The sequence below is a fragment of the Ranitomeya variabilis genome, chromosome 1 (assembly GCF_051348905.1).
Source record: "Ranitomeya variabilis isolate aRanVar5 chromosome 1, aRanVar5.hap1, whole genome shotgun sequence".
NCBI lineage: Eukaryota > Metazoa > Chordata > Amphibia > Anura > Dendrobatidae > Ranitomeya > Ranitomeya variabilis.
This window is the reverse complement of record NC_135232.1, coordinates 96,210,119-96,224,529: the sequence shown is the minus strand read 5'-3', so window position 1 is coordinate 96,224,529 and position 14,411 is coordinate 96,210,119. Positions and strand designations below refer to the sequence as shown.

Sequence of the window (14,411 nt, the reverse complement as noted above, 5' to 3'; positions counted from 1 at the left end):
CCACATCCAAGGGTCTCCAGTGCCCCAGTGACACGTCTGAGCAATAAGTTCATCTTAATGTACCCTCACTGTGGTTTATAATCTATTTTTGCATGTGATGCATTTGTTGAAATATAAAAAAAAAACAGATGCCCAAATATTACTGTTACTACTGAAATGACAAATTTGGTAGGAGCAAAGACCACTATAAATATATATAGAAACCAGTTTAATGAAGAACATCTACTAACATTAGGTCATGATTTCTAAATGTGCAATATCCCTTATAATAATAAGCCGTCATGTAAAACAACATGCCACACAGTTAGAAGGCACTGAAGTTTTACTTTGTGATCTAATGTAATGAAAGAAAAACAGCACCACAACTCTCAGTCCAGCAACCCTAATGATTGAGGCTTACTTGTATTGGACTCTACAGTCTAAGGGTGTGTTCACACTGAGGGTTTTTGTTCGCAGTTTTTGGAGCAGTAACTCTCCAACTCTTCTATCAAAACTTGTTGTTTTTGAACACCTCAGTGATTTTGGAAAACGTCTGCTCCAAAAGCTCCTTAAAAAGCTCAGTGTGAGCATGCCATAAGAAATCTTTCAAAATAGTTATTCCGGAGAAAACGGTCAGTAACAGCGGAATTCATTTATCTTGCTGTCGATAGAACAATCTGGGTTCCAATAAAACTGCACCATCTTCTAACAGAGTGAGTGACACAAACAGAAAATACACATGTAACAAGAAAATGACAATCCTGCAATATAAGTAGTGTCATATACAAAATGTTTTCATATTGCAGAGGAAAAAAAAAAATACTTCATAAACTTTGCATTTTTAGTAGTAAAAGTGTGAACGTAATTGTTAATCGTCGTCAGACAGGTTCAGAGTTTTGAGGGAATATTTGACAAGTTAAAAAAGATCCTACAACACAGTAATATACAACTCTTCCGCTGTGCAACGATTATGTTAAAAATAAAATATACACTTGTGTTACTGGCAGTGGTTACTGTCAGCATCTGCAACTTTCTGACAGGTGAACATATATAAAGAAAAAAAAAATCAAGCCATAGTGACAAATTTACAAATTGTCAATACTTGATGGAAATGATTCGGGTTTAAAATTACCTTCTCAGGCAAATATATACTAACCAACACTGTAGTGAACCAAATTTACAAAAAAATATATATCGATACCAATAGAGTTCTATACGGACACACATAATGCCCACATCATGTTCATTCAGGAACCAAATGAACACATCTAGCATTTTGGCTGTGAATTCGCTAAAGATCCAGGAGTCGCAGACAGGCTTATACCACTTCTGTTCTTCTTGACCTACTGTATTCACTCATTGTACAGTTCCCATTGTGCCGAGAGTCTCCACCCTCAATGTTTCCATCATTGAATTCATTCACAGTATTCAAGTCATCCTTTATGTTATCCTTTCCCTGTAAGCAAAGCAAGGGGACACATCAGTATTCAAGCAAGATGCATGAAATGAAGCCGCTGCACTTATAGACACACACACACACTATATATATATATATATATATATATATATATATATATATATATATATATATATATATATATATATATATATATATATATACATATATATATATACATATATACATATACATACATACACAGTACAGACCAAAAGTTTGGACGCACCCTATCACTTAAGATTTTTCTGTATTTTCATGACTATGAAAATTGTACATTCACACTGAAGGCATCAAAACTATGAATTAACACATGTGGAATTATATACTTAACAGTCACCAGACCTGAACCCAATCGAGATGGTTTGGGGTGAGCTGGACCGCAGAGTGAAGGCAAAAGGGCCAACAAGTGCTAAGCATCTCTGGGAACTCCTTCAAGACTGTTGGAAGACCATTCCCAGTGACTACCTCTTGAAGCTCATCAAGAGAATGCCAAGAGTGTGCAAAACAGTCATCAAAGCAAAAGGTGGCTACTTTGAAGAACCTAGAATATAAGACATAATTTCAGTTGTTTCACACTTTTTATGTCAAGTGTATAATTCCACATGTGTTAATTCATAGTTTTGATGCCTTCAGTGTGAATGTACAATTTTCATAGTCATGAAAATACAGAAAAATCTTTAAATGAGGCGTGTCCAAACTTTTGGTCTGTACTGTACTATATATATATATATATATATATATATATATATATATATATATATATATATATATATATATATATATATATATATATATATACACACACACACACACACACACAAACACACGTAATAAATACAGTGAAAAGATAAAAAATGAGAACATAATAGTTCAAATCACCTCCCTTTAGCGTCAATGTACGGCTCACGTTTTATGTTAGCGTCTATGTGGGGCTCACGCTGTATATTGGAGGATTTGCGTAGGGGCTCACGCTGTATACTGGAGGCTATGTGTGGGCTCACGCTGTATATTGGAGGCTATGTGTGGGCTCACGCTGTATATTGGAGGCTATATGTGGGCTCATGCTGTATATTGGAGGCTATGTGAGGGCTCACACTGTATATTGGAGGCTATGTGTGGGCTGACACTATATTGGAGGCTATATATGGGCTCACACTGTATATTGGAGGCTATGTGTGGGCTCACACTGTATATTGGAAATTGTGAGGCTCGCTGTATATAGTGAGGCTATTAGTGGGCTAACACTGTATATTGGAAGCTATGTGGGGGCTCACACTGTATATTGGAGGCTATGTGTGGGCTCACTCTGTATACTGGAGGCTATGGGTGGGCTCACTCTGTATACTGGAGGCTATGGGTGGGGCTCACGCTATATATTAGCGGCTATGTGGGGGCTCATACTTTATATAGAGGTTATGTGGGGGCTCATTATATACAGGGGGCATGTGTGGACTCACAGTATAAAAAGGGATGTCAGCAAACTTAATTCTGCTCATAATTAAGTGATACAATTAAAATTAATAAATATGCTAATATTAATACTGAGCACAATTAATTTCTGCCTATTGGTTCGGACCTCCACAACAGACAAGGTCTCTCATGTGGCCCCTTGGGAAAATTGCCCACCCCTTTATCAAAATATAAACATAATTACCGCAATCGATAAACCCCAACAAAAATTCAAAACACCAAAATTTGGTTGCCACAATATCGCAAAAAATGCATTAACGATCAAAATATCATATTTATTCCAAAATAGTATAATTAAAAACATTGTCTGCCTCGAAAAAAATTAGGCCTCACAGCTCTATCGACCAAAAAAATGACATTACAGATCTCAGAAAATGGAAAGTTTTCCACCACTAAAATAATCATAACACTTGATAAGTTTGGTATCTCTGTAATAATACTGATGAGGAGAATCATATTGCCAAGTCATGTTTACTACACAATGTGCGCCTTAAATACAATTCCCTAAAAACAATGTTAGATCTGAGTGGAGCGGGGGGGTTCACAATTTAAATGCACTTGGAATTTTTTCCTGTTTTCTAGTGCCCTATTAGGTAAAATGAAAAAGTACAACACGTGCTGCAAAAAATAAGCCCTCATATGTCTATGTAGCCAGAAGAATAAAAAAAAGTTATAGCTCTTGGGAAAAAAAGAGGAAAAAGTGAAAAATTTACAAGTGACCAAGTCGGGAAGGGGTTGATTACTGAAACAATCTAAATCCATAGATATTAATTTTAAGATGACAAAGTTGTGGTGTATGATCCCAAAGCATTGTAGACAGTAACAAGGCTCGCAGCCTCCTCTGGAAAACCTAGAAATGCTCCACATCCGACAATCCTGCTGAATTAAGTTTTGTAACTTTTCATTTTGTAAAGGAAGACTTGTCTGCCAATCTTTCATACTTTTTCAAGTTAATGACATAATTATTACATTTGGTAAAATGACAGTCAGGGTAGAACAGTATAAAAAATGCTGATGAGAATAACCTGTTCCGGTAGTGATTAATTCTGCATGACAGCAGCACATATAGGTGATGTCACTGGGAACAGATAATATATGGGGTGACAGGCACTTCTAGGTGATGTCACTGGGAACAGATAATATATGGGGTGACAGTCACATATAGGTGATGTCACTGGGAACAGATAATATATGGGGTGACAGGCACTTCTAGGTGATGTCACTGGGAACAGATAATATATGGGGTGACAGGCACGTATAGGTGATGTTACTGGGAACAGATAATATATGGGGTGACAGGCACGTATAGGTGATGTCACTGGGAACAGATAATATATGGGGTGACAGGCACGTATAGGTGATGTTACTGGGAACAAATAATATATGGGGTGACAGGCACGTATAGGTGATGTTACTGGGAACAGATAATATATGGGGTGACAGGCACGTATAGGTGATGTTACTGGGAACAGATAATATATGGGGTGACAGGCACGTATAGGTGATGTTACTGGGAACAGATAATATATGGGGTGACAGGCACATATAGGTGATGTCACTGGGAACAGATAATATATGGGGTGACAGGCACTTCTAGGTGATGTCACTGGGAACAGATAATATATGGGGTGACAGGCACTTCTAGGTGATGTCACTGGGAACAGATAATATATGGGGTGACAGGCACGTATAGGTGATGTTACTGGGAACAGATAATATATGGGGTGACAGGCACTTCTAGGTGATGTCACTGGGAACAGAATATATGGGGTGACAGGCACTTCTAGGTGATGTCACTGGGAACAGAATATATGGGGTGACAGGCACATATAGGTGATGTCACTGGGAACAGATAATATATGGGGTGACAGGCACATATAGGTGATGTCACTGGGAACAGATAATATATGGGGTGACAGGCACATATAGGTGATGTCACTGGGAACAGATAATATATGGGGTGACAGGCACATATAGGTGATGTCACTGGGAACAGATAATATATGGGGTGACAGGCACTTCTACGTGATGTCACTGGGAACAGAATATATGGGGTGACAGGCACATATAGGTGATGTCACTGGGAACAGATAATATATGGGGTGACAGGCACTTCTAGGTGATGTCACTGGGAACAGATAATATATGGGGTGACAGGCACGTATAGGTGATGTTACTGGGAACAGATAATATATGGGGTGACAGGCACATATAGGTGATGTCACTGGGAACAGATAATATATGGGGTGACAGGCACGTATAGGTGATGTTACTGGGAACAAATAATATATGGGGTGACAGGCACGTATAGGTGATGTTACTGGGAACAGATAATATATGGGGTGACAGGCACGTATAGGTGATGTTACTGGGAACAGATAATATATGGGGTGACAGGCACGTATAGGTGATGTTACTGGGAACAGATAATATATGGGGTGACAGGCACTTCTAGGTGATGTCACTGGGAACAGATAATATATGGGGTGACAGGCACATATAGGTGATGTCACTGGGAACAGATAATATATGGGGTGACAGGCACATATAGGTGATGTCACTGGGAACAGATAATATATGGGGTGACAGGCACTTCTAGGTGATGTCACTGGGAACAGATAATATATGGGGTGACAGGCACGTATAGGTGATGTTACTGGGAACAGATAATATATGGGGTGACAGGCACTTCTAGGTGATGTCACTGGGAACAGAATATATGGGGTGACAGGCACATATAGGTGATGTCACTGGGAACAGATAATATATGGGGTGACAGGCACTTCTAGGTGATGTCACTGGGAACAGATAATATATGGGGTGACAGGCACGTATAGGTGATGTTACTGGGAACAGATAATATATGGGGTGACAGGCACATATAGGTGATGTCACTGGGAACAGATAATATATGGGGTGACAGGCACTTCTAGGTGATGTCACTGGGAACAGATAATATATGGGGTGACAGGCACGTATAGGTGATGTTACTGGGAACAGATAATATATGGGGTGACAGGCACATATAGGTGATGTCACTGGGAACAGATAATATATGGGGTGACAGGCACGTATAGGTGATGTTACTGGGAACAAATAATATATGGGGTGACAGGCACGTATAGGTGATGTTACTGGGAACAGATAATATATGGGGTGACAGGCACGTATAGGTGATGTTACTGGGAACAGATAATATATGGGGTGACAGGCACGTATAGGTGATGTTACTGGGAACAGATAATATATGGGGTGACAGGCACTTCTAGGTGATGTCACTGGGAACAGATAATATATGGGGTGACAGGCACATATAGGTGATGTCACTGGGAACAGATAATATATGGGGTGACAGGCACATATAGGTGATGTCACTGGGAACAGATAATATATGGGGTGACAGGCACTTCTAGGTGATGTCACTGGGAACAGATAATATATGGGGTGACAGGCACGTATAGGTGATGTTACTGGGAACAGATAATATATGGGGTGACAGGCACTTCTAGGTGATGTCACTGGGAACAGAATATATGGGGTGACAGGCACATATAGGTGATGTCACTGGGAACAGATAATATATGGGGTGACAGGCACTTCTAGGTGATGTCACTGGGAACAGATAATATATGGGGTGACAGGCACGTATAGGTGATGTTACTGGGAACAGATAATATATGGGGTGACAGGCACTTCTAGGTGATGTCACTGGGAACAGAATATATGGGGTGACAGGCACATATAGGTGATGTCACTGGGAACAGATAATATATGGGGTGACAGGCACATATAGGTGATGTCACTGGGAACAGATAATATATGGGGTGACAGGCACGTATAGGTGATGTTACTGGGAACAGATAATATATGGGGTGACCGGCACTTCTAGGTGATGTCACTGGGAACAGATAATATATGGGGTGACAGGCACATATAGGTGATGTCACTGGGAACAGATAATATATGGGGTGACAGGCACTTCTAGGTGATGTCACTGGGAACAGATAATATATGGGGTGACAGGCACTTCTAGGTGATGTTACTGGGAACAGTTAATATATGGGGTGACAGGCACTTCTAGGTGATGTCACTGGGAACAGATAATATATGGGGTGACAGGCACGTATAGGTGATGTTACTGGGAACAGATAATATATGGGGTGACAGGCACATATAGGTGATGTCACTGGGAACAGATAATATATGGGGTGACAGGCACGTATAGGTGATGTTACTGGGAACAGATAATATATGGGGTGACAGGCACTTCTAGGTGATGTCACTGGGAACAGATAATATATGGGGTGACAGGCACGTATAGGTGATGTCACTGGGAACAGATAATATATGGGGTGACAGGCACGTATAGGTGATGTTACTGGGAACAGATAATATATGGGGTGACAGGCACGTATAGGTGATGTCACTGGGAACAGAATATATGGGGTGACAGGCACATATAGGTGATGTCACTGGGAACAGATAATATATGGGGTGACAGGCACTTCTAGGTGATGTCACTGGGAACAGATAATATATGGGGTGACAGGCACGTATAGGTGATGTTACTGGGAACAGATAATATATGGGGTGACAGGCACTTCTAGGTGATGTCACTGGGAACAGAATATATGGGGTGACAGGCACATATAGGTGATGTCACTGGGAACAGATAATATATGGGGTGACAGGCACTTCTAGGTGATGTCACTGGGAACAGATAATATATGGGGTGACAGGCACGTATAGGTGATGTTACTGGGAACAGATAATATATGGGGTGACAGGCACATATAGGTGATGTCACTGGGAACAGATAATATATGGGGTGACAGGCACTTCTAGGTGATGTCACTGGGAACAGATAATATATGGGGTGACCGGCACTTCTAGGTGATGTCACTGGGAACAGATAATATATGGGGTGACAGGCACATATAGGTGATGTCACTGGGAACAGATAATATATGGGGTGACAGGCACTTCTAGGTGATGTCACTGGGAACAGATAATATATGGGGTGACCGGCACTTCTAGGTGATGTCACTGGGAACAGATAATATATGGGGTGACAGGCACTTCTAGGTGATGTCACTGGGAACAGATAATATATGGGGTGACCGGCACTTCTAGGTGATGTCACTGGGAACAGATAATATATGGGGTGACAGGCACTTCTAGGTGATGTCACTGGGAACAGATAATATATGGGGTGACAGCAGCACATATAGGTGATGTCACTGGGAACAGATAATATATGGGGTGACAGGCACTTCTAGGTGATGTCACTGGGAACAGATAATATATGGGGTGACAGGCACTTCTAGGTGATGTCACTGGGAACAGATAATATATGGGGTGACAGGCACTTCTAGGTGATGTCACTGGGAACAGATAATATATGGGGTGACAGGCACTTCTAGGTGATGTCACTGGGAACAGATAATATATGGGGTGACAGGCACTTCTAGGTGATGTCACTGGGAACAGATAATATATGGGGTGACAGGCACATATAGGTGATGTCACTGGGAACAGATAATATATGGGGTGACAGGCACGTATAGGTGATGTCACTGGGAACAGATAATATATGGGGTGACAGGCACGTATAGGTGATGTTACTGGGAACAGATAATATATGGGGTGACAGGCACTTCTAGGTGATGTCACTGGGAACAGATAATATATGGGGTGACAGGCACGTATAGGTGATGTCACTGGGAACAGATAATATATGGGGTGACAGGCACTTCTAGGTGGTCACTGGGAACAGATAATATATGGGGTGACAGGCACTTCTAGGTGATGTCACTGGGAACAGATAATATATGGGGTGACAGGCACTTCTAGGTGATGTCACTGGGAACAGATAATATATGGGGTGACAGGCACTTCTAGGTGATGTCACTGGGAACAGATAATATATGGGGTGACAGGCACTTCTAGGTGATGTTACTGGGAACAGATAATATATGGGGTGACAGGCACTTCTAGGTGATGTCACTGGGAACAGATAATATATGGGGTGACAGGCACTTCTAGGTGATGTCACTGGGAACAGATAATATATGGGGTGACAGGCACTTCTAGGTGATGTTACTGGGAACAGATAATATATGGGGTGACAGGCACTTCTAGGTGATGTCACTGGGAACAGATAATATATGGGGTGACAGGCATTCCTTACCAGAACACGTTTGCAGTTCTTACCCATTTCTTGTAGTTGTCGAATGAGTGTCTCATTTCTTTGTTTTTATTGCTATTTTTCTTTGATGAGGAACGACTGCTCTCCCTTCTATCTGCGCTGTGATCCCCTTCTTTCCCCCTCTTCTTCTCTTTCCTTTATTTTAAAAAACAAATGACAAATTTGCAACAACTTGGAGAAAGTATAAGTATAGTAGTACTCCAGTGAGATAAGAGTTAACCACAAAATAACTGATAACTTCTAGATCAGTAAGGGTCCGACAGATGAGACCACCATCGATCACCAAAAGAAGGTATACTTTGTACTGTCGTTCTACTCATTCAATATGGGATAACTGGAGTCCAAAGGAATGAACAGACAGCAAGTGTGCATGCTCAACTTTCGTTATTTTCTGGTGATCGGTGGGGTCTCAACAGTGGGACCAAATGACATGTTATCACCTATCACGTAGATAGGCATTAAAGGGGTTGTCCGGCCTTAGGCTACAAGTCTGTAGTGGCTCTATGTGACTGAAGACTTGTGAATTCTCACAGTATGTGCACGTCAGGATTTTCGGGTGCTCTGAGTTCAAAGCGCATGTTTAGAGAGCCCCTGATGTGCCTAAACAGTGGAAACCCCCCACAAATGACACCATTTTGGAAACTAGACCCCTTAAGGAACTTATCTAGATGTGTGGTGAGCACTTTAAACACCCAGGTGCTTTGCGGAAATTTTTATTTTGACAAGGGTAACAGGAGAAATTAGACCACAAAAATTGTTGTGCAATTTCTCCTGAGTACGTCGATACCCCATACGTGGGGGTAAACCACTGTTTGGGCGCACCGCAGATCTTGGAAGAGAAGGAGTGCCGTTTTACTTTTTCAATGTAGAATTGGCTGGAATTGAGATGTGTGGTGAGCACTTTAAACCCCAAAGTGCTTCACAGAAATTTATAACGTAGAGCCGTGAAAATAAAAAATCCTTTCTTTTTCCTCAAAAATGATTTTTTTAGCCTGCAATTTCTTATTTTCTCAAGGGTAACAGGAGACATTGGACCCCAAAATCTGTTGATCAGTTTGTCCTGAGTACGCTGATACCCCACATGTGGGGGGGGGGGGGGTTTACTGTTTGGGCACCCATCAGGGCTCGGAAGGGAAGGAGCGCCGCTTGGAATGCAGACTTTGTTGGGATGGTCTGCGGGCGTCATGTTGCATTTGCAGAGCTCCTGATGTACCTAAACAGTAGAAACCCCCCACAAGTGACCCCCATTTTGGAAACTAGGCCCCCCAAAGAGCTTATCTAGATGTGTGGTGAGCACTATGAACCCTCAACTGCTTCACAGAAGTTTATAATGTAGAGCCATGAAAATAAAAAAAATCATATTTTTTCTTTTCACCCCCAAATTTTTACTTTCACAAGGGTAACAGGAGAAATTGGACCCCAAAATTTATTGTGCAATTTATACTGAGTAGGCTGATACCCCATATGTGGGGGTAAACCACTGTTTGGGCGCATGGCAGAGCTCGGAAGGGAAGGAGTGCCGTTTTGGAATGCAGACTTTGATAGCATGGTCTGTGGGCGTTATGTTGCGTTTGCAGAGCCCCTGATGTACCTAAACAGTAGAAACCCCCCACAAGTGACCCCATTTTGGAAACTAGACCCCCAAAGGAACTTATCTAGATGTGTTGTGAGAACTTTGAATGCCCAAGTGCTTCACAGAAGTTTATAATGCAGAGTCGTGAAAATAAAAAAATAAAAAATTTTCCACAAAAAAGATTTTTTTTAGCCCCCAAATTTTTATTTTTACAAGGGTAACGAGAAATTGGACGCCAAAAGTTGTTGTCCAATTTGTCCTGAGTATACTGATACCCCATGTGTGGGGGGACCACTGTTTGGGCACATGGCTGAGCTCGGAAGGGAAGGAGTGCCGATTTGGAATGCAGACTTTGATAGAATGGTTTGCGGGCGTTATGTTGCGTTTGCAGAGCCCCTGATGTACCTAAACAGTAGAAACCCCCACAAGTGACCCAATTTTGGAAACTAGACCCCCAAAGGAACTTTTCTAGATGTGTTGTGAGAACTTTGAATGCCCAAGTGCTTCACAGAAGTTTATCATGCAGAGTTGTGAAAATAAAAAATATTTTTTTTTCCACAAAAAAGATTTTTTTAGCCCTCAAATTTTTATTTTCACAAGGGTAACAGGAGAAATTGGACCCCAAAAGTTGTTGTCCAATTTATCCCGAGTATGCTGATGCCCCATATGTGGGGGTAAACCACTGTTTGGGCGCACGGCAGAGCTCAGAAGGGAGGGAGCACCATTTGACTTTTTGAGCGCAAAATTGGCTGAGGCGTTTAGAGACCCCCTGATGTACCTAAACAGTGGAAACCCTAACCCCAACACACCCATAACCCTAATCCCAACCCGATCCATAATCCTAATCACAACCCTAACCCCCAAAACACCCCTAACCCTAATCCCAAAGCTAACCATAACCCTAATCAAAACCCTAAACCCAACACACCCCTAATCCTAATCTCAACCCTAACCTCAAAACCTAACCCTAATCCCAATACACCCCTAACCCTAATCCCAACCCTAACCTTAACCCTAATCCCAAACCTAACCCTAATCCCAAATGTAACCCTAATGCCAACCCTAATCCCAACTCTAACCCTAACTTTAGCCCAAACCCTAACTTTAGCCCTAAACCTAGCCCCAACCCTAACTTTAGCCCCAACCCTAACCCTAGCTCTAACCCTAACCCTAACCCAAGCCCTAACCCTAAGGCTATGTGCACACGTTGCGGATTTTGCTGCGGATCCGCAGCGTTTCCGCAGCTGCGAGTCCACAGCAGTTTCCCATGAGTTTACAGTACAATGTAAACCTATGGGAAATATAAAACGCTGTGCCCATGCTGCAAAAAAATCCATGCGGAAACGCAGCGGTTTACATTCCGCAGCATGTCACTTATTTCTGCGGATTCCGCAGTGGTTTTACACCTGCTCCATATTAGAAAACCGCAGGTGTAAAACCACAGGGGAATCTGCACAAAAACCGCGGTACATCGGCAGGAAAAACGCAGCGTTTTGGCCCTGTGGATTTATCAAATCCGCTGCGGAAAAATCCGCAGAGAACCATTCTACGTGTGTACATATCCTAACCCTACCCCTAACCCTAATTGGAAAATAGAGATACATTTTTTTTATTTTATTATTTTTTCCTTACTAAGGGGGTGATAAAGAGGGGGGGGGGGGGGGGGTATTTACTATTTTTTTTATTTTGATCACTGTGATTTGGTCACTGTGAGATCCTATCACAGTGACCAAAATAAAACAAGAGGAAGAATTTTCCTCTGCCGGCCGGCAGATCATGGCTGGCGCACTGCGCATGAGCCCGCCATTTTCTTACCCCCCTATTTCACCTCTATGCTGATGACACACAGATCTACATCTCTGGACCAGATATCACCTCCCTACTAACCAGAATCCCTCAATGTCTGTCCACTATTTCATCCTTCTTCTCTGCTAGATTTCTGAAACTTAACATGGACAAAACAGAATTCATCATCTTTCCCCCATCTCACGTGACCCCCCCAACGAACCTATCCATTACAGTAAATGGCTGCCCACTCTCCCCAGTCACACAAGCTCGCTGCCTCGGGGTTATCCTTGACGCTGATCTCTCTTTCAAACCAAATATCCAAGCCCTTTCCACTTCCTGCCGACTTCAACTCAAAAATATTGCACGAATCCGTTCATTCCTCAACCAAGAATCTGCAAAAACCCTAGTCCATGCCCTCATCATCTCTCGCCTTGACTACTGCAACCTCCGGCTCTGTGGCCTCCCCTCAAACACTCTCGCACCCCTCCAATCTATTCTAAACTCTGCTGCCCGACTAATCCACCTGTCCCCCCGCTATTCTCCGGCCTCTCCCCTCTGTCAATCCCTTCACTGGCTCCCCATTGCCCAGAGACTCCAGTACAAAACCCTAACCATGACATACAAAGCCATCCACAACCTGTCTCCTCCTTACATCTGTGACCTCATCTCCCGGTACTTTCCTACACGCAACCTCCGATCCTCACAAGATCTCCTTCTCTACTCCCCTCTTATCTCCTCTTCCCACAATCGTATACAAGATTTCTCTCGCGTATCACCCCTACTCTGGAACCCTCTACCACAACACATCAGACTCTCGCCCACCATCGAAACCTTCAAAAAGAATCTGAAGACCCACCTCTTCCGACAAGCCTACAACCTGCAGTAACCACCGATCAACCAACCGCTGCATGACCAGCTCTATCCTCGCCTACTGTATTCTCACCCATCCCTTGTAGATTGTGAGCCTTCGCGGGCAGGGTCCTCTCTCCTCCTGTACCAGTTATGACTTGTATTGTTTATGATTATTGTACTTGTTTTTATTATGTATACCCCTCCTCACTTGTAAAGCGCCATGGAATAAATGGCGCTATAACAATAAATAATAATAATAATAATAATAATTTCTCTCTCCTCTGATGTGCGATCACATCAGAGGACAGAGAATGACATCGCTTTTTTTTTTTTTTTGCGGTCACCGGTAAACAGTTAATTACCGGCGATCGCAAAACAGGGGTCGGTAAAAACCGACCCCAATCATGTTCTTTGGGGTCTCGGCTACCCCCGGCAGCCGAGACCCCAAAGATACTCAGGGTGCCGGGCGCACTGTGCATGCGCCCGCCATTTTTTCCCCGGAAAAAGATGGCGGCGCCCATCGGGAGCCACGAGGAGCACCGGGGGAGATAGGTAAGTATCGGGGGGGGGGGGCGATCTGGGACCCCATTTCTCTGTCCTTCGATGTGCGATCACATCGGAGGACGGAGAAATTAACTGGCAAATCGCGTTTTTTTTTTGTTTGTTTGTTGCGACCGCCGGTAAACGGTTAATTACCGGCGATCGCAACTCGGGGGTCGGTAAAAACCCCCCGAATCATGTTCTCTGTGGTCTCGGCTACCCCCGGCAACCGAGACCCCAGAGAAAATCCGACTCTGGGGGGCGCTATTCACTTTTTCCAAAGCGCCGTTCATTAACGTCGCTGTGGTTTAAGTACCCTTAACTGCCGCCATTAAAAGGCGTATCGGCGGTCGTTAAGGGGTTAATAATAATAATAAGCAGATCTTTCTAATTAACAAGATACTTAAATAATTGTTTGCTCATTGGATATTACCTTCTGGGTGAAGGAGACCTAGAAACCTTCTTGACAGTTTTAGAACTTTTGGGGGATTTAGAAAGACTTCGACTCCTCCTTTTGCGCCTCTCCCTGAAACAAAAAGTGT

At 42.7% G+C, this 14,411-nt stretch overlaps 1 protein-coding gene across 2 annotated transcripts in view; it reads right to left on the bottom strand.

Moving 5' to 3' along the window:
• Window positions 1-193: 193 nt before the first annotated feature.
• Window positions 194-14,411, bottom strand: part of SREK1 (splicing regulatory glutamic acid and lysine rich protein 1) — a 79,140-nt gene continuing 64,922 nt past the window's right edge. For both annotated transcript variants that reach the window (XM_077286426.1, XM_077286435.1), the window contains exons 11-13: window positions 14,303-14,395; window positions 9,122-9,251; window positions 194-1,435 (exon numbers count right to left, since the gene is read on the bottom strand). In XM_077286426.1, coding sequence (XP_077142541.1) covers window positions 1,298-1,435; window positions 9,122-9,251; window positions 14,303-14,395 — 361 coding nt within the window. In that variant the 3' untranslated portion in view covers window positions 194-1,297. The remainder of the gene's footprint in view (window positions 1,436-9,121; window positions 9,252-14,302; window positions 14,396-14,411) is intronic.